The sequence below is a fragment of the Schistocerca americana genome, chromosome 10, assembly GCF_021461395.2.
Source record: "Schistocerca americana isolate TAMUIC-IGC-003095 chromosome 10, iqSchAmer2.1, whole genome shotgun sequence".
Taxonomy (NCBI): domain Eukaryota; kingdom Metazoa; phylum Arthropoda; class Insecta; order Orthoptera; family Acrididae; genus Schistocerca; species Schistocerca americana.
In genome coordinates this window covers 134,855,813-134,880,990 of record NC_060128.1, presented here as the reverse complement: position 1 = coordinate 134,880,990, position 25,178 = coordinate 134,855,813, and the positions used below count along the sequence as shown (strand labels likewise).

The following is a 25,178-nucleotide window of genomic DNA, read 5'->3' as shown; positions in this document are numbered from 1 at the left end:
GCGGAGTATGGGTGTAGATGTAGATATCCGTTCCAGGACGATGAAGCATTTTGTGCAAGCATGTTTTTCCAATTGTACGCTAGTGTATCGAATCTCAAAGACAGTGACGACAAGCACTAACTGACGCTTCTACATGTATGCTGGCACAACAGGCTTGATCAAGCATTCTTGTCAAGCCTGCACATACGCGTGTAGACAACTTTTAATTGTTTTGACCAGTACTGATGTTTTGTTAAGTCTTAAAAGGTGGACATTCATAGTGGACTGGCCACTTATTTGCGGATAGTTTCAGAATGTTTCGAAGTTTCATGACACAAGAGCGAAACAGTCGCGCGTAACATCTGTGGAACAGTCGACTTACAGCAGTGACAGAAGTATCTCTGAATTTGTGTATCTTTGGCTCAGTTGTAGAGCGTAGTCGAGTGTTGGACGTGGAGTAAGCTGGCAGAACTTTGAGCGTAGTGCATATTGTAGGAAGATTTTGCTGAAGAAAATTGTTAGGAATTATTAATCTAATGGATGGATTTACAGACACAGCATTTATGAAAGAGAGAAAATCGATTTGCGTTATAGATATGTTTCTAACGTAATATTTGTTGCTGGCGTGTATTGTTAATGTCAGCGATTCTTGAAACAGAACAGTTCACTTCCCCACCTCAGTTTACGTCATTTCAGTTTAATTCATTTCAATTTACATAATTGTAAAAGTGTTGTCTTGTAAGACTTTTGTAAAGAAAGTAAAGTTTTTGGTATCCTGTGCGTATTACGTTCTTGTGAAATAGAAGTTCAAACACAGCATTGTCATTATAATGAACTTATTACTATTTTCGTTTCAAGCAAGTTTTAGTATGAGAAAATCAACCCAATCTTTCCCCCAGTGGTTTAGTTATACTTTAGTGTGTTTCAGCTGGCGCGATTTCTTCATGCTGTGTTGTTGCTGCCGATTTTGCTGCACATTTTCAGGTGAGATTCATTTCATACTTTGTTGGTTATTTCGTTTCTCATCTTACGTTTACGCGCGAAAAATTATAAGCGTTTTCTTTGTAATTCAGATTTTTGATGGGCCAGTGAACAGTATGTTTTTCACAGTGTTACTATGTTACTTCAGTTTTTCAATTTTTTGTGCAGTGTACAGTTTGATGTCGAAAGTGATTTCTGAATAACAGTTTGATTTAATTAGCAGCCCAGTGCACCCCAGTTAGATTTGTCTTTATGTAAATGTGTGCAATGAGACACGCTTTTCGCAATAGTAATTTCACTTCAACCTTTTTATAACAGAGGGCAGTACATCCAGTTTTGAATAAAAAAAAAAAAAAAAAAAAAAAACAGGCACACCTTTCAGCGCTCATGAACGAACGATCGAGTCAGAGCAAATAAATTTCAGTCTTGCCGCCATTATCAAGCCCAACATTCGAAATGGCTCTCTGGTGCCTTTGCTTTGCCTAACGCCAAACTGAACATCTAACAGATCCTCAATCTTTTCCCATCCCAATACAATAAGTGTATGTTCTGTATTTTTTTCCATTTCCATAGCTAAACTGTTGCTGAACAGATGATATTGCCACAATTAGTGCTTTGGAATGATCATCTTGGGGTTGAAGCACTTTTTTCCGTATTTGTCTTAACAATACGTATGTTTTTGCATAGGGTCCGCCTTCAGCAAAACACAATTTGGTTTTTTAACTCAAACATGTTTCACTGCGGTGCAGCATCTTCAGTGGGCTTTTATTTTCATCTGTCAAAGATAAACATTGTTCTATACTGTTTGTATAAATGTAACTATTAGATTTTAAATCGTAATTACAGATATTTGAAAAACACGTAAATTATGAAAGTCACACCTTTTTGCCACAAGGTGTGGTTTTTTTGATGTGTTGTATTCCTACAGTGACTGTTTTGCTCCACAGTTTGTCATCTGCAACCACTAATACCTTAAAGGAGATAAATTGTTTAGACCAAAAATTACTATTTGAAAATTGTTATTTCTATGCCTGAAATTATTTAATTCTATGTGTGTGTGTGTGTGTGTGTGTGTGTGTCTATTTACTTAATGTTTCACTACATTTTCTTTTTCTTCATCACTCTCAAACACTATATATTGAGTTGTCACTGTCACGGTCACTGTTAGTGTTTCACTGTTTACCAGCTGTAAAACCAAACATGGTGGGCAGTGGAACAGTTGAAGGTGCAAAAACACACACACACACACACACACACACAGACAGACAAAAAAAGAAATAAAAAGAAAAAAAGACTTAAAACCTCCTGTCACTCTCTCTCCTCTTCCTTTTCACACACACACACACACACACACACACACACACAAACACACTCACTCAGACACACACCAAAAAAAGAAAAAAACATAGACACCTCTGAAAGATTCAGAACAACCGCCAGGAACACCTTCAACTGTTCCACTGTCAGCCATTTTGTTTTTACACCTTCAACTGTTCCACTGCCCACCATGTTTGGTTTTACAGCTGGTAAACAGTGACAATGGTAACTCAATATATAGTGTTGAGAGTGATGAAGATGAAGAAAAAGAAAATGTAAGTGAAACATTATGTAAATAGACACACACACACACACACACACACACACACAGAATTAAATAATTTCAGGCATAGAAACAAAAATTTTCAAATCGTAATTTTTGGCCTAAACAGTTTATCTACTGTAAGGTAAAAGTGGTTGCAAATGACAAACTGTGAAGCAAAACGGTCTCTGTAGAAACTAAACACATCAGAAAAACCGCACCATGTGGTAAAAAGGTATGAATTTCATAATTTACGTGTTTTTCAAATATCTGTAACTACGATTCAAAAACTAATAGTTACATTTATACAAACAGTATAGAACAGTGGCTGTGAGCACTATGGGACTTAACATCTGAGGTCATCAGTCCCCTAGAACTTAGAACTACTTAAACCTAACTAACCTAAGGACATCACACACATCCATGCCCGAGGCAGGATTCGAACCTGCGACCGTAGCGGTCGCGCGGTTCCAAACTGAAGCGCCTAGAACCGCTCGGCCACACCGGCCGGCCAGTATAGAACAATGTTTATCTTTAATAGATGAAAAATAAGAAAAGCCCACTGAAGATGCTGTACCGCAGTGAAACATGTTGGGGTTAAGAAACAAAACTGTGTTTTGCTAAAGGCGGACCCTATCCAAAAACATATGTAGTGCTTTGGAAGCTCGCCGTTGAGACTCATTTTCATGGACTGTGCTAAACATTTTCGTGGTCCGTGCCCACAGATGCGGACCCCAGTCACCTTGCTGTGTCTGCTAGCACTCCCGCTGGTGGCAGCTATCGGGGGCCTAAAGTTGAGGGTTCCAGAGGACGAAAAGTGCCCTTGTAAGCTGGAGGGATCCACGGCCGACTGCGCCAACAAGTGAGTCTCGACACCCGCCTGAATCGTAAACTGTTGTCACTGAACAATGCCCCTACCTCATAGCAGCAATAAGGAACCTTTCGTCATAGGTAGAGTATCCTACATCTATCCGTCGGGCTACAAATATATTGGGACTGGTCAGTGAAAGGCATCTGTGGAAGGCGAGGCTACAACATACACTACTGATCATTGATATTGTTACCCCAAGAAGAAATGCAGATGATAAACGGGTATTCATTGGACACACATATTATACTAGAAATTACATGTGGTTAATTTTTCACGCAATTTGGTGCATAGGTTCTGAGAAATCAGTAGGACTGCCCAGAACAACCACCTCTCGTCGTAATAACGGCCTTGATACGCCTGGGCGTTGAGTCAAACAGAGCCTGGATGGCGTGTACAGGTGCAGTTGCCCATAGAGCATCAACACGATACCACAGTTCATCAGGAGTAGTGACTGGCGTATTGTGAATAGCCAGTTGCGAGGCCACCATTGACCAGACGTTTTCAGTTGGTGACGGATCTGGAGAGTGTGCTGGCCAGGGCAGCAGTCGAACATTTTCTGTTTCCAGAAAGACCCGTACAGGACCTGAAACACGCGGTCGTGCATTATCCTGCTGAAATGTAGGGTTTTGCATTGATCGAATGAAATGTAGAGCCACGGGTCGTAACACATCTCAAATGTAACGTCCACTGTTCAAAGTGCCGTCAATGCGAACAAGAGGTGACCGAGACGTGTAACCAATGGCACCCATACCATCATGCCAGTATGGCGATGACGAATACACGCTTCCAATGTGCGTTCACCGCGATGTCGCCAACACGGATGCGACCATCATGATGCTGTAAACAGAACCTGGATTCATCTGAAAAAATTACGTTTTACCATTCGTGCACCCAGGTTCATCTTTGAGTACACCATCGAAGGCGCTCCTGCCTGTGATGCAGCGTCAAGTGTAAACGCAGCCACGGTCTCCGAGCTGGTAGTCCATTCTGCTGCAGACGTCGTCGAACTGTTCGTGCAGATGGTTGTTGTCTTGCAAACGTCCCCATCTGTTGAATCAGGGATCGAGACGTGGCTGCACGATCCATTACAGCCAAGTGGATAAGATGCCTGTCATCTAGACTGCTAGTGATTCGAGGCCGTTGGGATCCAGCACGGCGTTCCGTATTACCCTCCTGAACCCACCGATTCTATATTCTGCTAACAGTCATTGGATCTGGAACAATGCGAGCAGTAATGTCGCGATACGATAAACCGCAATCGCGACGGGCTACAATCCGACCTTTATCAAAGTCGGAAACGTGATGGTACGCATTTCTCCTCCTTACACGAGGCATCACAACAACGTTTCACCAGGCAACGCCGGTCAACTGCTGTTTGTGTAAGAGAAATCGGTTGGAAACTTTCCTCATGTCAGCACGTTGTAGGTGTCGCCACCGGCGCCAACCTTGTGTGAATGCTCTGAAAACCTAATCATGCATATCACAGCATCTTCTTCCTGTCGGTTAAATTTCGCGTCTGTAGCACGTCATCGTCGTGGTGTAGCAATTTTAATGGCCAGTAGTGTATATTCACTCGCGTAACTTACACGACATATTACACAGCAATATTTTTAAGAAAGAAGGACATTTCCTGAGCCACTTTATTATGCCCAGCAAATATTTTCACAAATATTCAGGAAGATTCTGCACAACGTAACTTATAATCGCTTATGATACGTAAACATTTTCAGTAGCATAGGGTTTGGATTTTACAAATGACCGTAGTATGTAATTATCTTTTCAATGTACTAAAATCAGTAAGTGAGAAATTATCACTATTGATGTTTTTAACTTAGGTAAGTCTTTTGGTTGTGTGAACCACGATATCGTGCTATCTAATGAACATTAACGAAGTTCGCTTTCTTTTATCAGAACACATAAAATCTGACCTTTTGAGAATGATAAGGCTATAGAAATGAAAGCAGCGCCAAATAATTTTAAAAACGCATCCAACGAAGTATATATTTAAGGTAAACGGACTGTCATTACTTTTTCACATTGGCAAATGGAAATCACTACACCGCAGACAACCCAAAGGAGCATGAAATACAAACAAAGGCCTCCTTGTTGTCTTACTGAGGTCTTCACTCAAACGAATGCTTTCATACAGCTCCAGACGCTATTTTATCCCGTGCAAGCCTCTTCATCTCTAGGTAACTACTGCAACTTACGTCCATTTGAACCTGCTTGCTTTATTACCTTGTAACGATTCATGATGAATGTTACTCAACTTAAGTTTCTTCTGCCTTGATGAATGAATGCGAAATTTTCATGCTTCACAAAATTTATTCACATTAATTGACATCCGAACCGCACACTCGTAATGTAAACAAAACACGGACACACTTCACTGATCTCTTTGACTTCCAAAAGTAACTTCAAAACTGACTTGTCGCAGCATCGCTGCATCGCTTTATATTGAATTTTAACAATAGCTTCCTAAATAAAGCATTATTAATTTTGTACAATTTTGATGTTACAATTAAAATTTACAACACGTAAAGAAACTGATGATACAGCCGAATAAGGTATAAAATACAATAATGAAAGACAATCTTTTATAGTAAAATCTTTAGTTTTCCATAAGAAAATCATTCTGAACTTTAATTACAATAATGTCTCTCATATTCTTTTAGTTACGTAATTAATTATAGTTTGGATCTGATTACTAATATTCAGCGGTAGTACGGAGCTCGTGCTTTATCCAATTACATACATAAAATGCAGAAATAAGGCTTCAAATTCTGGAAATTGGAAAATTGTGAGATGTTAACAACTGGAGAGTTAATTACAAACGTAATTACAAAGAATATTATTTACAGAGGAAGACATAAAAAAAAATAACAGATGAAAATACATCATACTTGGTACTAACTTTAAAGCTGTTACTCAAGATAGTGAGGTCTTCCGTTACTGGATTTATAGATTGCCATTTTGTTAATTAGAAGCATTGATTTTTCATGCTAACATCTCTGCAGTCACTAGTTATTTATTTCTAATGACTTACTACTTCAATTTCTTGATTAGTTACTTAATTTAGTATATGTACATAATTTTATCAATGACCACAATCCACCGATAATTATGACAATGCACGTCCTTCCAGAACATTCCACACGACTTCGCAATGAATATCAAGTTTTTGTTATCAAATAGGACAGAGTGATACACATAAAGACACACATACAAGGCCTTAGGAAGCACTGAATTGTCCGATATATATATATATGAGTTCTGGGGGTGGCTGTACCATTATAACCTCTTGCTCTCACTGTACAGTTGTTATCCCTACACTTTCCTCCGTCTGTCTATTACTGAACTGACGAGTCCTTCATGCCACAGAATATGTGCTACTTTGAATCTCATATTTTAATCAAGTTTCATTTTTCGCAGTTGGATATACTATCGCCTCACTAATAATCCGGTGTACCCATTAATCTTCAGCCTTATTCTGTAGCACCACACTTCAAAGCTTCTATTCCCTTCTAGTCTGAATTGCGTATCCTCCATGTTCACATCCGCAAAAGATTACACTCCAGACAGATACGTGTATTTTCAGAAAAGATTTCCTAACACTAAAATTTCTACTAGTTGTCAACAAATTTTTCTTATGCTTTACTTGTTTTCTTGCTATTGCTTATGTTAAATTTACGTTCCCAGTACTTTTACTATCGTCAGCTATTTTGCTGCTCAAATCGCAAAACTTATCTACTGCTTTTACTGTCTCTCATCGTAATCTGTTTCTCTCAGCGTTATGAACCAAAAAAATAACCTGAGATGCCGTTGAAAGCAATTTTGCTGCAAATACTTGTACACTTCGTGGCTACGCAACGGAGGTAGCGTTGTACGAAATCTGATAGAACTGGGGCTCGTTTAATTAACATTAATTCACACCAGGTTATCTATGTATCACTGAACTTCCGTATGGTAAACGAGTAAGTAAAGGATGCGAAACTTTATCAACTGGAGTAGCCACTGATATCTTTAACATCGATTTTATGTAAACGGGTAACATTCACTGGTACATCAGCTGAAGAAGACGAGACGAAGCACTGGGCAATCTAATATGAATCACAGCAGTAAACTTCATTTGCTTTTCTGGCACTCGCTACATCGAGGCAACAGTTAGCCTATGCGAAGGGGTCGAGTCTACGCCCTTTACGAATGAAAGACGGTGAGTCAGTGATCACAAAGAATGGACTTTTATTGTGTCTAAACACGTAGATTCCCACCCATCTTCACAAAAAGGTAAATAATAATGGCTTCAGCCAATAAACTCAGCTAACGAGTAAAATGTCACAGAATTAATTACATTGTACCCTGAAATATTTAATAATGCTGTATGGCTATCAGGCCAAAAGTTAAAAATTTCGGAATGAAACTAATTAATAGTACAATTTAGAGGTAGATATATTAAAGACCTATGGGTGTTCAGTTACTACAATTAAACCGACAGGACTAAAAGCAGAGTGAGTAAGTACAGGTATGTTACAGGTCGGATCCCGAACGGATGAAAATCACCTTAAATTCTATAAATACGAAAAGAGGAGAAATTCGTTAGACATGTCGGTAGTCAAATGGTTCAAATGGCTCTGAGCACTATGTTACTTAACTTCTGAGGTCATCAGCCCCCTAGAACTTAGAACTGCCTAAACCTAACTAACCTAAGGACATCACACACATCGATGCCAGAGACAGGATTCGAACCTGCGACCGTAGCGGTCGCGCGGTTCAAGACTGTAGCGCCTAGAACCTCTCGGCCACCCCGACCGGCTGTCGTTAGTCATTGAGATAGTAATTTTACGTACGATAATATGTAGCACAGCACTGCTTATGGAACTCAAGATAAAGGACATATGGCAGGTTCTGCCTATGAATACTATGTTCAGCATCGGATTAAATTCTCTTAGCTCAGATCTAAATGTTCTACGAGAGGGGGCCGCGAAATGTCAAAATGCAATCACTCAAAGGCGATGATACACTCATTTAATCACTTCAAGATGACCTTTGGTTGACCAAATTGCCAACGTGTCATGCTTGCCAACAACTGGCCAAGCACCAATGAAAGACGTGAAAAGTTTCATGAACAAACTAGAGTTTGAATTTGGAAATAGACAAAAGAATGTGACATTAAGCTCACTGATCTTTAAGTACACGTGGGAGCATCTTCCTACTGACGAAGGCTAGCTCACCGAAACCTGAAAACTGTTTAAATGTAACGGGAAAGATAACTACTGAGTTCTACGATTAAATGAATACCAACCGAAACTTGCTACAAGATGAAATGGCAGAACGATGCTTGAGTCCAAACAGTATCGGTAAACGCAGTGAAGATGCAGTACCATACTCTCAAGGTGCCAACCATAAGGAAAGCTAGGGTTTTTCTGCAGTTTTCCGTGCGCCCGTCGTCGTTATTACTGCCAGAGATGGTTGTTCTGGGTACTGATTTCTCAGGATCTATGCACCCAAATTGCGTGAAAAAGTAATCACATGTAAGTTCTAGTATAATATATTTGTCTGATGAATACCCGTTTATCTCCAGCATTTCTTCTTTGGTGTAGCAATTTTAATGGCCAGTAGTGTATTAAAGCCTTCCTACTTTATTAGATGATGTAGGCCTTACGCAGGAATGACCCACCTCCCTGGCGATTCTTTTACAACGACCATCATCCGTCAGATTAATCCCACATTACTAGCTGAAACAAGCTGTCGCCACTGAGGCATATTCGATCTTCCGTGCTGGGGACAGGTTTGTCTCAATGATCCTAATGGACTCCTAGAGGCTACGTGAATCATTTGTGGACCGTTTCTTACTGTTTAAGTTGAAACAGACTTCGAAAAATGCAGCTATCAGTACTGCTGTGTAGGTTTTAGGGTGCCTATATCATTCTATAAATAAAAAAGGTTGCCATACAAATGAGAAAGAGTTTGTGAGTGTTTTTATTTTGTGTGTACACACAGTATGATTCTATGTAACAGAGTAAAACAGGATTATTACGCTTGTTCTTGCATCACTCCTAACGCCTATATTTTTTTTTTTCCTTTTCCGATCTATTTTCATTAGTAACGCATTAACCATGAGTACACAAAATTATCACACCTCTTATTCAAGCACCACTTCATTAAAATTCGTTACTGATAGTGTGGTTTACCGGTAGCTGATGACAACAGTGTAAAAAGTTTATACGAAAACTTCTTTTTTTGAAGAAATATTTATGATTTACAGTACCTGCAAATCAAGTGAAAGTCGAAATTCAAAGAAGCTGAAAATTTATTGTTTCTAGATTCAGATAGCTTATTCGTAAGCCTTCATTCTCCTCTTTCAAATAAGAATCTTACTTTTTCTGTAGACCTAATACTTCATAAGTTATTCTTATTTGCAATTTTTGGGTTGTGAAATATTCCAGTCTCAAAGTAATTTTATTTCTAAACTTCAGTGCCAAAGATTTGCAGCCCCGAATTTTCTGTTTCCACACTCAGACAAATATATATTTCGCTAAAATAACTTGTTAGCTTGTTAATTATTCAAATTATAAGACGTCACTTTCTCGACAATTCTTAGCAAACTTTTCGAATCCCTGTGCAAATTAAAATTTCACTTTCTATAGTAGTACCTATTTTTTTATAATTATGGAGAATTTAGTCCAACAAACTCATTTCAAATCCTTTTCTATGTTTGTGCAATGTACCTGTCTTTTATAGTAATATCTTGGAATCGATTACAAAGCCACTACCAGACTGGCACTGAACCAGTTCAGATACTGCATTATTCCTTTAGTCAGTGCTAGTTATTCAAAATTTATTGAGTTAGTTGTGATTGGGCAGGCTGTGTTGTGGACTTCATACAACAACAATTCTATGAAACAACAGCCAGAGGGAGAATATTAAAGCAGAAATTGCATCAGATTTGTGAGGCAAAGGCATATGGACCAGGTCGGTGAGTAACAATTAGGCATGATGCAAGATGACAAGTACCTGATGTGTAATGCGAGATGTAATGAGAAACAGACGACATAGAGGCAGTATGTTGTGATTCGCATAATTTGTTTAGCTGATTCAATGGTTTGAATGGCTTGGGACTTAACTGCTGAGGTCATCAGTCCCCTAGAACTTAGAACTACTTAAACCTAACTAACCTAAGGACATCACACACATCCATGCCCGAGGCAGGATTCGAACCTGAGACCGTAGCAATCGCGCGGTTCCGGACTGTAGCGCCTAGAACCGCTCGGCCACTCCGGCCGGCTTAGCTGATTCTATCCCAACTGGGCATATGAAGCACTTACATGACCAGGTGGGAAGTATTGTACATAAGCATTGATATTAGTTATAGCTCTAAGTCCCAAAGGCGTTTGAATCATACTGATGTTGCTGCAGGTCCCTGGTGTCTGTTCCCCCATGCCTGCTGCCACAGACACCGACCCTGAGCAGCAAGATGGCGTCACCACAGGCAGTCATCACCGACCTCGACCTGTCAGCCAACCAGCTGCGACTGCTGCTTGAGCCATGGCTCACCAGACTGCCCCAGCTGATCCACCTGGACGTGTCCCACAACCGGCTCGTCGCACTGCCATACGATGCATTCCGTGGCACACCCCAGTTGAGATTCTTAGATCTCAGCAACAACAACCTCACCACACTTGGACCTTTCCAGTTTGCACTCGTCCCCACGCTCTCAATGCTGCGAGTGCGCTCCAACCAACTGGCCGAGATCAGTGTCGACTGCTTCAGGTCAGTATGTGAATCCAAAGATGTACTGTATCACCGTTAGCTGCTAAGGAAACTTTATCGTTGCTGTCTTGGATGACGTTAGTTTTAATGGGTTAAAAACCATGTTCTGGAGGTATCTAGCATCTCCTCCTCCACTATTAGAGCAGTGGCCAGTCCAGGTACAGCAGCCGCCATGCACATCATAGACGCTTGTATAAGGGTGGAATGGGTATAAGTGCCAACATATGTATTGGCGATTGAGGACAGTGTACTGAACTACATTAAATGAGTATTTACCTAATTTGCAGACTAATAATTATAGCTACAGCAAGTCAAAAGGATTTAGGTTGATTAGTATGATACCTTCAAATACGTGTGGCAAGAGCAAGCCATTAATGCAAATTTCACCCTGGGCAGCAGGTGAGGCATTGAAGTGTGGACACATGGACACGAAACGGTTAGCATATGCTGACAGTTGGGAATTCATTGCTTGTTATTGGAAGGCAGATACAGATGTGAAGTGGTATGGTGCAGCATACAGCCATCCACCATTGTGCTGGTCAGATGTTGTTGAGCAGAGCCCTGACGATGGACATGCATGTTCTCAAGTTTCCATGTAGTCCAACACCAGACCACAGTCTCATCCTAATGCCCTATAAATCTTTATATCGCACGATTCGACCACCCAGCCATATGTAGACCTACATCGACGCTTCTTTCAAACTCAGTTGCTAATAACACTACTTCAGTAGAAATGCGGCATCTCTGTGACTAGCCATCATTCAGTATCTGACACTGTCCACGCCTCTTACGTACCACATCAGGCTAGGTAACAACACAATGACACTAATGCACTCAACTGGCAGTTCTATCTGTCACAGAGAACTGCATCTGCAGTCATTTACATACCTGTCAATGGTTTGAAGTACATTGCCATCCAATCATGTCTTCTGGATGGTTTCTATTTCTTTCTCAGACTGTGTAAATACCGGCTGTGACGTCATTGCCAACACTTTTGATTATTATGAGTCATCACCTGACACGATCAGTTACACTCCCCATGACTTCAAAAATGGGTACTTAACATCAGAACTTGCGACATAAAATCTAAATGTTTTTCAGAAATTTCAGTGTTAACAATATTAAAACAATATAAAGCATGAAACTTCGCATTAAGACGCTTACATCTTGAGTGAGTCTTATACATTATAAATATTTGAAGATGGGCGTCAATGCCCGATACTAGTTCAGCAAATCGCGAAATAACTATCGATCTTACGCGGTTTCAGTGTACATCATTAGACCAAAAATTGACCTTCATTCAACAAAAACGAGCTGCAAAATATCAGTGTCTTAAAGATATATCCTTTATACTCGTATAAAGACTCTGGTGCGCAGCTGGATTTACACAAGACGTTTCAGCAGCTGACCTGCCTGGATAAACGAGCACGCTAACATGCCCGCTTCTTGGACACAAGGAGACAAGCCAGTCCTTGCGGATTAACGACGAATGGTGGTGAGCCAACCACCACATGAGTGGTTTTTAGGTGGTTTCCCACAATCAACTAGGTGAATACCATGCTGGTACCTCTGTCCCGTCTCAGATAGACACTACACGACCAGAACACGGCATCGGAATGGCTCCTGATATCTCCATTAGGTGCAGATAGTTGGGGTACACTGATTCCTTCCCTGAGGGAGTGGTGACGTCAGGAAGAGCACCTAACCTCAAACACTGTCAAATATAACAATGCCAAGATCATAAAGTAACGGGAAAATTCAATACGAAAACAAGAAGAAAAATACGATATTTTCAGAATATCCTTAGTTGTCATCATAGGTATGGAGTACACCTTTCATTACTTGTTATTTGGATTCCAACAAACCAATACAGTGCTCCACATCCAAGGACGACAACTCCAGATTTTGTTGAAATATCACGTGCAGAGAAAATTACAACCCTATTGCAAACTCATACCATCTCCTTCGCTGAGGAAGCCTTATGGCTGACATTGCCTCCCAGATCTCTACTGAACAGACAGAATCACTGAAGTGTTCTGTGCATGATCATGTCACTTCACCACATGACAGAACAGCTTGAGTAAGACATGGATTTATCAGTAACACCTGTCAGTAGGGAATGCATGTTGCAGATACAACAGTGCGCTCACGTCGTTGGACCTGGGAGACAACCAGCTGACGCATCTTCCAGAGGAGCTGTTCCAGATGACCAAGTCCCTGAGGGAGGTGCGGCTGGACAGCAACAGGCTGCGCTCTCTCGGGCAGCGGGCTTTCCAGCACACTCCAGACCTGGAGATGGTGGATCTCAGTGGAAACCGCATAGGAGAGGTGGCAGCTTCTACCTTCTCCAGCACACCTCTGCTCAAGGACCTCAGCTTGGCTCACAACAGGCTAGGCTTCCTCTACAATGACACCTTCAGGTAAGACTAAGTTACATGACTTCCCAGCCACTATATTTAATGATTTTTTTAAATATATCTGTTGTTCCCGAAAAGGCCCCCATACACAGGCCAACCAGTCAACTGAGCCATCTTGCCAAGTCGCTCCGCACGAACCTGTTCACCTTTGCGTGGAAGACTTTGTAGTGGACAGGTCTGTAGTCTGGGTGTGTTGGTTTGCTGGTGGACCTCTACCTGCTTTTCCTAACCACTACCTGCATCAGTGCAGGTAGGTAGGATGTGTAATTCAGTCAGGTGGGTCAGCGACATGCTCAGTGGGAGGAGGGAGGGGTGGGAGGTCGGCTAATCAATCAAGGTGTGCGTGGGCAGCTTAAGGTAGGAGTTCCAAAGCCGCCACATACGACACAGGCACTATGGGGCACCCCTTAGCTCATTCATGGACGGACGTAGGTAGTATACGCAACCCCACTGCATTCTGAATATGTACTAACAATACGGCCTACCCCATCCAAATGCGCTCAGCTGGTGCAGAGCTGTTATATCAGCTCTGGCCTGTCTGCTTAACTGCTCATGCATCAGCCTTTTGCCTGTCCCTGTACACCTGTGTATGTGGGCGTTTGACTACTCGCTGAAGGGTATGCGGGCTAAAACAGTCTATCCTAAGGGCTGAGACTGGAAATGGCCACATTATCATTGTTCAACCTACAACGAAAACATTTAAAAACAAGATGTTTCAAGTATGACACAAGCGTTGTCTCCCAAATTCAGCCCACAAGTAGGCAACAATGATCAGGATATAATGTACTGGCCTGTTGCTTGGACACTGTGGCAGGTGGCGTATTAACAGCGTATATATATATAAGTGTGTGTGTGTGTGTGTCACGGGGGTTGCTGTATCTCAGTGTTGATTGAGTGTTCTTGAGTACACTATTGCTCAGGAATATGTGATTAACCAATAAGTTCATTACTTTCAACTTGGGTAATGACATCGCCATGTTAACTTCAATAACACGATCTACAAAACTATACAATGTTTGGAAGGTAAGTATAACGAGAAAATAACTTTTTCTTTTACAAATTGTTATTCTCTGATGAAATCACTTTTCATGCTCTGAAAACTTACGACAGTACTCGGATACTACACAGAGAAAATACTGCTTCTTGTCTTCTATGAGCTTGAGGCATCTAAACTTTAGGTTTGGTAACTAGAGCTGACGAAATTATCATTGTCGTGCCACCGCAAAGGATTTTTCAAGGAACTTGTCTCTCCAAACAAATATGGCAAAAATTCTCTAGTTTTAAGAGCAACCAACAGTTCAGTCACACCACTGACAATTTTTGGAATTTCGTCGGTTACTGCCAAAACTGTCATCACTGAATGAACTACTGAGTCGCGTAGTGCAATAATGAACCTGTCGATGGGGCCAGTAATGAGACTGGCAACTTCGCTTAGTTGGGGCAGTTCCAGACACATCCAGGACTGTACGTGCCATTGTTCGTAACAGTAGTGACATCCTGGCAAGTGGAAGAAGTAGAACGTAATAAAGGTTTTTCTTCTCTGACACCCAAGTGTACAGTGCGCCATGCATAAACGAAAAGACATTTACTTATACCCTTTTACTGAATTTGTTTAATGTAGCAACTTACAGCTTCTACCTCCGGCGATAGTTGCTTCTATCTGTACGATGAAACCTGTAAGGGGAAGGGGCCTAAACTGTCCACAAGACATCATTAATAGCACACATGACTAAAATGTAGAACATCTGCATATGTTTACTGACAAGTGTAGTGCCCAGAACAAGTGTTCAAAGATCTTTGAATACAATTACTCGTGCACTCTCTGTACCAAATCAGAACGTTCTACTCTTTGAATGCAAGTTTGGGTTAGCTGAAAAGGAAAGAAAGAAACATGTGCGTTGTGTCTACCAAATGTCTAGAAAAAACTCGTTAAAAATACATTCAAGACGTTCACTGCGGTTAATGTTACGCATGATGTATTTTTAAATTGCTCATGCCACCTAAAAGAGAGGATTCGCTCTAGCATTAAGAGTAATAATAATAAGAAGTTTACTATTTCAAATTACAGGTTGTTTAAATATTCGATAGAACACAAGTATGTAGGTCGCTGTAGTGCATCATTATCACAACTTAACTATCATGATTTTGTCACTCAGAAAGCCTCAGCTACAATGAGTTTCACTTAGAAAAGAACTTTACAAAAAGCCTCTGCCACTTGAATGTGAAATTTGTAGAGACGGTATTAAGATTGGCAGGAAGTAAGTGCCATTCTCAGACTTGGAATTTTATAACAAGTCGATCTACCACAGAACTATTGTGGATGCTACATTCACTTCACCAAAAGGAGACGCAGAAAGAACTTATTGACCTATGACAGCTATAAATTTTGTTGGGGCATAAATATTTTTGTCATTCTCAGACGCCCCATAGTATTCAGTAAACTGTACAGTGCTAATAGTTGTTGTATCTTTAGTTCCTTGTGTATTCATTTGACATCATAGTCAAATAACAAAGTTTTTTGGTGCAAGAGAGAGAAAGTCCCGTTTTTCAGCATTCTATAAATATCATAGCAAGTGTCGATCAGATATATTGGTTGGTTGGTTGGTTGGTTGGTTGTTTTGGGGGAGGAGATCAGACAGTGAGGTCATCGGTCTCGTCGGATTAGAGAAGGACAGGGAAGGAAGTCGGCCGTGACCTTTCAAAGGAATCATCCCGGCATTTGCCTGGAGCGATTTAGGAAAATCAGGGAAAACCTAAATCAGGATGGCCGGACGCGGGATTGAACCGCCGTCCTCCCGAATGCGAGATCAGATATATTATATACTGTTATGGTGTGCTGATAGCTTAAATAGAGATTGGGGAAGGTAATACAGCTTAAAAATGTTTTCGCGTTCGTGGACAGATTTTTGTGTTTTTCTCGAATTATGTAAACGTGAGTTTTACAGTTATTGTACCAGAGTCTTCAATGGAGAGCAGTTGCTTTCCACCGCGAAGGCACTGTCCGACTGCAACATAAATCGGTAGATGCAGTGTACATGAACAGACAAATAAAGGATTACAATTTCAGAAAAAAATTTATGATTTATTCGAAAGAAAGTGCGTCAGAAATTGAGCAAGTCAGTAATGCGTTGGTAGACCACTGGCAGTTGTGCAAGCAGCTATTCGGCTTGGCGCTGATGGATAGAGTTTTTGGATGTCCTGAGGGATATCGTGCCTAATTCTGTCCAATTGGCGCCTCAGATCATCTAAATCCGGAGCTCGTTGGAGGGCCTTCCCATAATGCTCTCAAGTGGGGTTATCCGACAACCTTGATAGCTGAGGTAGGGTTTGGAAACCATGAAGACAAGTTGTAGAAACAGGTGTACAGGTGGGCGTTATCTTGCTGAAATGTAAGCCCAGTATGGGTTGCTATGATGAGCAACACAACAGGGCATAGAATATCGTCGACGTATCGCTGTGCGTAAGAGCGATGCTGATGACAATTAAACAGGTGCTGCTACGAAAGAAAATAGCACTCCCGATCAGGACAGCTGGCTGTCGCGGCGTATGATGGAGGGACAGTCACTTTGGTGTCCCACTACTTTTTCCTCGCTTGTCTTCCAGCTTGCGAAACACTACCTTCTCCAGGCTGTCGCGGCGTATGATGGGGGACAATCACGTTGGTGTCCCACTACCTTTTATTCGCTTGTCCTCCAGCTTGCGAAACACTACCTTCTCCAGGCTGTCGCGGCGTATGATGGGGGACAGTCACGTTGGTGTCCCACAACTTTTTCTTCGCTTGTCTTCCAGCTTGCGAAACACTACTTTCTCCTGGCTGACGCGGCGTATGATGAGGGACAGTCTCCTTGGTGTCCCACTACTTTTTATTCGCTTGTCTTCCAACTTGCGAAACACTAACTTCTCCAGGCTTTCGCGACCTGTGATGGGGCACAGTCACGTTGGTGTCCCAGTACTTTTTCTTCGCTTGTCTTCGAGCTTGCGAAACACTAATTTCTCCAGGCTGTCACGACCTATGAGGGGGGACAGTCACGTTGGTGTCGCACTTCTTTTTCTTCGCTTGTCTTCCAGCTTGCGAAACACTACCATCTCCTGGAAAATCGCCTAATCTCTTCCCAGCATTATGTGCTCCAGCCATCTAGGATTTTACACGATCTAAAGCGCCAGTTGGACAGGATTTGGTACGATATTCCTCAACAGGACAGCAGATAACTCTATCGATCAACGACAACCAGGTAACAGCTTGCATAAGGTAGAGAGATGGGCCATCACGTTACTGACTTCTTCAATCTGTGAAGATCTTTCTCTTGAATAAATCATCCAATTTTTCTAAAACTGTATTCATTTCTTTGTCTGTACATGTACACCTCATTTATCCAATTCCACCCCATCCGGATAATTTATTCGTGACATGTCGCTTTTTTCTATCTTAAAGTGTATTATCTCCTGCAAACAAAATGAAAACGAAAACATTGAACGTGCTGTGACTGCTACATTCCCCGGAAATTGGGGGATTGATGTGGAGTGGAACCTAATTGCATGTAAATAGGTGGAAGGGGGAGAAAGGAAAGGAAAGGGATTACTGATGTCAGCTGCATTGGGACATTACGCGGAATCAGCGGCGATGAGCCGGCCGCTGTGGTCGAGCGGTTCTAGGCGCTTCAGTCCAGAACGACGCTGCTGCTATGATCGCAGGTTCGAATCCTGCCTCGGGCATGGATGTGTGTCATGTCCTTAGGTTAGTTAGGTTTACGTAGTTCTAATTTCTAGGGGACTGATGACCTCAGACGTTAAGTCCCATAGTGCTTGCAGCCATTCGAACCATTTTTTCAGCGGCGATGAGTGGCCCCGCGTAGTGTCCCGATGCGACTGACATCAATAATACCTTCCCCGTTCCTTTCTCCTCCCCTCCACCTTCAACTTACATATAATGCGTCACAGCTGCGGATGCTGTGTGGTGTCTGTTCATTCGGACGTGTCCGAAATAACAAATACCACGCATTCACATAAATTTAACCTGATTTCCTTGACTTTCGGCAGCTGCAATCAGTTTCCATAAATATCTACTAGTTGTACAGGGATGGCCAAATAAGTGACCCAGAGAACAGAGTTCCAGGGTACAAAGACAGCAAAGGAAATATAGTACTAACCCGACTACAGCAGATGTTGAGAGTGACTATTATTCATCTCTTGGCACTTCTGTGTCCTGGTCAGCAAGTTAATAGCTGACAGGAAATGGCGTAGCTATATGGTCTGTCTTTAGGTCTTTGACCCACCCATTTCGCTTGACCAACGTGATCAGTGAAATGCGAACGTATTTAGTTAAGGAAAATGAGGTAAACAACTGGCCCATAATAGGTAATAAACGTCTTTATCATGCAGAAACAACATTTTATCAAGTTGATAATTTTATTTTTTTTCAAATTATTCCAACATCGAAGGACCAGAGACAGATCCTCCTCCTTATGTTACTGAGCACAAATTTCGCACATCTCATTTTTGTATCTAATGTAAACAGTGTAGGAGTAGACCAAGAAATAAATTTTAAAGAATGCTTCATGTAAGAACCTCTCTCATGCACTATTACTTGTCAAGGAGGTGCCCAGAGCTCCAGCGCCTCAACCTGGAGGGCAACCTGCTGCGCCAGGTGGGGGCTCCACTGGTGGCGGCCAACCCCAACCTGGAGGTGCTCGCCTTCGCCAACAACGAGCTCTCTAGGGTAGAAGATGGCGCCTTCGTCGCCAACTCCAGGCTCAGGGTCCTCACTCTAGGGTGAGTCTCAGTGATCACGACATCGAATTTTTTCGTTACATAGTTACTAAACTGAAGAATTTCCTTGTGAATCACTCCTAATCAGTTGGGTATAAGTGCAGATATCTTTATATGTGGTATCCTAATGTGTACACATATCGGTGCGTTGGTTGTTTATTGTCTATGTCAAACAGTCTCCCTGCAGATGCTCACAATCTTTACGATCTGATGTTTTCTGCATGGCTGTAATAACAGCACTACTAAGAGAATTCCAATCCCAAAGAAATCAGGTGTTGACAGATGTGAAAATTGCCGAACTATCAGTTTAATAAGTCACAGCTGCAAAATTCTAAAGCGAATTCTTTACAGACGAATGGAAAAACTGGTAGAAGCCGACCTCGGGGAAGATCAGTTTGGATTCCGTAGAAATATTGGAACACGTGAGGCAATACTGACCTTACGACTTGTCTTAGAAGAAAGATTAAGGAAAGGCAAACCTACGTTGCTAGCATTTGTAGACTTAGAGAAATCTTTTGACAATGTTGACTGGAATACTCTCTTTCAAATCCTGAAGATGTCAGGGGTAAAATACAGGGACCGAAAGGCTATTTACAATTTGTACAGAAACCAGATGGCAGTTATAAGAGTCGAGGGGCATGAAAGGGAAGCAGTGGTTGGGAAGGGAGTGAGACAGGGTTGCAGCCTCTTCCCGATGTTATTCAATCTGTATATTGAGCAAGCAGTAAAGGAAACAAAAGAAAAATTCGAAGTAGGTATTAAAATCCACGGAGAAGAAATAAAAACTTTGAGGTTCGCCGATGACATTGTAATTCTGTCAAAGACAGCAAAGGACTTGGAAGAGCAGTTGAACGGGATGGACAGTGTCTTGAAAGCAGCGTATAAGATAAACACCAACAAAAGCAAAACGAGGATAATGGAATGTAGTCGAATTAAGTCGGGTGATGCTGAGGGAATTAGATTAGGAAATGAGACACTTAAAGTAGTAAAGGAGTTTTGCTATTCAGGGAGCAAAATAACTGATGATCGTCGAAGTAGAGAGGATATGAAATGTAGACTGGCAATGGCAAGGAAATTGTTTCTGAAGAAGAGAAATTTGTTAACATCGAGTATAGATTTAAGTGCCAGGAAGTCGTTTCTGAAGGTATTTGTATGGAGTGTAGCCATGTATGGAAGTGAAACGTGGACGATGAATAGTTTGGACAAGAAGAGAATAGAAGCTTTCGAAATGAGGTGCTACAGAAGAATGCTGAAGATTAGATGCGTAGATCATATAACTAATGAGGAGGTATTGAATAGGATTGGGTAGAAGAGAAGTTTGTGGCACAACTTGACAAGAAGAAGGGACAGGTTGGTAGGACATGTTCTGAGACATCAAGGGATCACAAATTTAGCATTGGAATGCAGTGTGGAGGGTAAAAATCGTAGAGGGAGACCAAGAGATGAATTCACTAAACAGATTCAGAAGGATGTAGGTTGCAGGAAGTACTGGGAGATGAAGAAGCTTGCAGAGGATAGAGTAGCATGAAGAGCTGCATCAAACCAGTCTCGGGACTGAAGACCACAACAACAACAACAACAAGAGATTTAAGCCTGCCAGTATAATTTCGTGTCCATGTGTCTCCACTTCAACTCCTCTACATCTGCCCAGAAGAAAGTAAGCATTAATGGCTTGCTCTTGTCACATTTACTTGGAGGGACAAACCGACCTAAAAACATACAGCTTATAATAGCTATAATCATTAATCTGCAAATGAAGTAAATACTGAGGTAATATTGTTCAGTCCACAATCCTCAGTCATCAATAGAAATGTCTATGCTTACACCCATTACAACCCAGTTAATACTTCAAAATGTATGGGAAGTTACTATATACATACACCAATCTGTTGTTTTTTTTTTCGCTGCATCGGACAAGCTTCCCACAAACACCTCATATACTTCACGAACCGTTGTTTTCTGCATTGTCATACTGTCCCACTAAGTGGACTACACCTATCAGTATAGACTAACTGTTTTGCATCCACTTATCCCTCAACAGTTCCACACCTGACATGGTGCCCATGAGGAAAGGAACATTATTTAGTTGCTCTTACCACTGGAGGTATTAACTAACCTAAAATCGTACAGCTTCTAAAAGTTATAATTATTAGTCTGCAAATAACGTAAATATTTATGTAATGACCTTTATCATGTTAACTTCATGTACTTGCTCCATAGTTTGGTCCTCCATAGCTAGACGTTTAAGACAGAATAAATCAAATCTTCTTGTTTTTATCACGTGTGAGCTATATCATATTTCGGGAATGAAATAATACTCAACAGTGCGCAATTTGTTGGATAGTGAAATATTTATGTTTGGAAATAATCGTCTAGACTGTGGCTAGGTCATCTTCTGTGACATAATTTCTTCCAGAAGTGCTACTCCTGCAAGATATGCGTGAAAACTTCTGTTAAGTTTGGAAGGTAGGAGATATCTGAAGTAAAGCTGTGAGGTCAGTTCGTGAGTTGCGCTTGGACAGCTGGATGCCGAAAGTCACAATGGAGGTCTCTCCCAAATTATCCAAAATGTGTTTAAATTGAGTCAACATAGCTCCAACTATCATGCATAAAATGGAACAAAATGAAGACCCTCTATAATTACATTTCAAGATATTTCATCTTTCAGAAAGTGTTTTATTTTTGAAGAAGGTCTTTAGTTTTCAAGGAGATTGTAATTTCCAAGTGGATTTGTCAGTACCCAAAAGGCACATATTTTCTGTTTTCAGGAGAACTTATTTCTAATTTCCTTATACATATAAGGTGTCATAGTTTTTATGAAGCTTTTTTTTACCTTCCTTTGGGGTTTATTAGATTGCAAGAGGATTTTTAGCGTCTATAAAAATTTCTGCTTTCCAGAAAAATTTGTTTGGAAGAGGAATTTCAGTATGTGAGAGTACATTAACTTTTCAAGAGGATTTTCTATGACTCAAAACAATGATTATTAATTCATGAGACTTATTAATTTTTCGGGAGAATATTTCATTATACAACAATTTTTGAAATAGGTTCCACATTTTTAAAGATAACTTTCAATTTTTCAAGATAATTTCTCAGTTTTTATTAAAGTATTTATATCTCCATAGGATATTTAATTTTAAAGTGAATCTTTTATTTATTAAGAGGAATATTAATTGTCAAAGAGAATTGTGAATTTCACGATGAGTTTCGCGTTCCATCTAGAATTCTTAACTTCAAAAATAATTTGGCCTTCATGTCTTCCACTTTATGGGAAGACAGTAAACTTCGCCAGATGCTAACCCCGCCGAAGACCACAGCAATCTAGACTGGAATTAGGGGATGGAACCCTCTCTCCCACCCCATAAAAAATACTTTAGTGCACAGCAACACTGCCCACGAATGACGACATTCTCTGTTCGAGTCGTAGCATGGCATCCAGTTTCGATCTGCCATGATGTTCGACTTCGTCAGGAAGATTTGCCTAAAATCATGCTGCCAGAGACAGACTCGATATCTGTGAAGCCAGTTCCACCCGACAGAACGTAAAGCGATTCAAAGCAATTCTCTACAGTCTTTCAGTTACACGCACTATCAAGAGGAAATACCCACTAAAAATTTCTGTTCCTTTATCTTTTACTAGAACGTGATCAATATTGGCGGCTCGACCAGTCTGTATACTGCAAGGCGATGCGCACTGATGTATATATAAGCGCGCATTTCTTCAACCACTCAATCTAGAAGAGCTCTCTAGTAAAACGTCGGGACACAGAGTTATATCTCTTTCTGAGCAGGACCCCTTGCATTCAGAGCTAAAACAACAGATGCCCGTGTTCCGAAGGAATGGCTGAGTGGACCGAGAAATTAAGTTAGCAGTCAGTATGAAACGTAAATGTGCAGATGTTCAACGATCAGAAGACTATCTGTCTATCTGATTCCTTCCCATCTGTGGAGCTAAATCTATCAAAATTGGTAAGATCCTAGCCAGTGATTGGATAAGAGAAATTTTCAGACTGCCCATCGAGATCAAAGACAGTACAGCTAAAGGCAGTATTGGCCTCATGGAACATTTTATTTGCAACATCCATTATCTGTCTGAAAGTAGCTATATAGATCAGTCAACTAGCACAGTTTCTAAATATCAAACAAACAACAATGACAAATTAAAAAATTGTGATGTAGAAGAATGTATGATTGATGAGCACAGCTTCACAAATGAACATAACATTATATAATGTGAAACAAAACTCTTGTCCCTTGCTTTGATGTAAAATCCATATGTATTAACAAATGGAAATGTTATGAAACATATATTGAACTTTAATTATTTAAAGAAGTAATGTACTTGATTTAAATTACCATTTGCATTATAATGCGATTTTTTCAGTAAATTTGAATTAGTACAAATCATCATATATGTATAAAATTGCCGTTCAGGGTGATTATTAATTAAAAATTAAAAGCTGCCACTTTTGTTAAAAGAAATATGAGTCAATAATTTCAATTAACATTTCTATTTGTTAATAAATGTGAGATTTAAATAAATACACAAAAAGAGGTGTTACCAGCAAAATTCCTCGTGACGAAGAATCTATTATGCTACGCAGTTTTCTTACCTTAGATGTCTGATAAGAATGGCGGAAATCGAAGAGGGTTGTTCCAAATGTCCTCTCGATAGAATAAACACAGGGGCTACAAGAAGAAAATTAGGAAAGAACAGTAGAAAGAGCTAGAAATGCAATAGCGAAAACGGATGATAAAAGTATTAGGGAGAGAGGAGAAAGAAAAGAAAACTAATCTGAAGAATCTGATATAGTTTGTAAGTGTTGACCCAAAAACTTCTGCATGTTCAGCCCAAAGTAGCATAGATGAAGTTGAAGAGGACGATTCCACTAATTCATCAGGGTATGAGAAATCATATTCTGTTGACTGGTAAAGGCTGCTGCGGTTTAAGGTGTGTGAAATGCTCCGTTAATGAAAGCACTGAGTGATATATTTGTTACAAATGCTGAGCTGGCCTCGTAACATCTTAGTAAAATCAAGAGTACGTACCTCACGGCTTTCACTCTTTATTTAAATTACCTCAAAGAAATTGCTAAAAACCAACAATATTTTGTGATACTTTTCACTGTGAAATTAAATCTTTATATTGTTCATCACCAAAAATCCACTAGTACAAAATTTCACACTGTGTTATCCAACAGTCAGGAACCGCATACCCGTCTTACCTTTTCAGAGAAACAATGTGAAACTCTGTTTGCAGGCACAACAAGCTGGAGTCACTCAACCCATCCATGTTCGGCAAAGATGCAGCACTGGAGGAGTTCCACGTGGAAGCCAACCAGCTGCCCTCATTGCCAGGGCAGCTGATGGGAAACCTCACAAACCTCACCATCCTAAATGTCAGCAACAACAGGTCTGTACTCAACTACCATACTATTTTCAACAGATTAAACATCAGCTATTTACCTTTGTCAGTCTGGACTATGCCGTCACAATAGGACACACGGTATGCCTACTAATACTGAATCTACCGATACCGTCCCTCTACTGTCACACGTGATGTCATCTACAAGACAGGCGTAAATGGCTCATCGAAATCCATTATAAGTAAAGTACATACGACAACAACGGTTTTGTTTTCTTGACGTCACTTTCGTTGGCATCGACAAGTAACAACCTATTTAATCAATGGTTTTAGGTACAATTCAAGGCAATCTGTCACCACTACCTAAATTGCAAATTATAACACAGAAGGAAAAAGAAAGTTTGGTTTGATAAGCATGAAAACAACACAAAGAGGCTCATTCACATCCAC

At 40.7% G+C, this 25,178-nt stretch overlaps 1 protein-coding gene across 1 annotated transcript in view; it reads left to right on the top strand.

The window, feature by feature from the left end:
- LOC124552297 (slit homolog 1 protein-like) overlaps nucleotides 1-25,178 on the top strand; it is a 65,859-nt gene that overhangs the window by 32,063 nt on the left and 8,618 nt on the right. Inside the window, exons 5-9 of the mRNA XM_047126573.1 lie at nucleotides 3,661-3,687; nucleotides 10,864-11,180; nucleotides 13,313-13,600; nucleotides 19,193-19,366; nucleotides 24,624-24,776. Of these exons, the coding sequence (XP_046982529.1) occupies nucleotides 3,661-3,687; nucleotides 10,864-11,180; nucleotides 13,313-13,600; nucleotides 19,193-19,366; nucleotides 24,624-24,776 (959 nt within the window). The remainder of the gene's footprint in view (nucleotides 1-3,660; nucleotides 3,688-10,863; nucleotides 11,181-13,312; nucleotides 13,601-19,192; nucleotides 19,367-24,623; nucleotides 24,777-25,178) is intronic.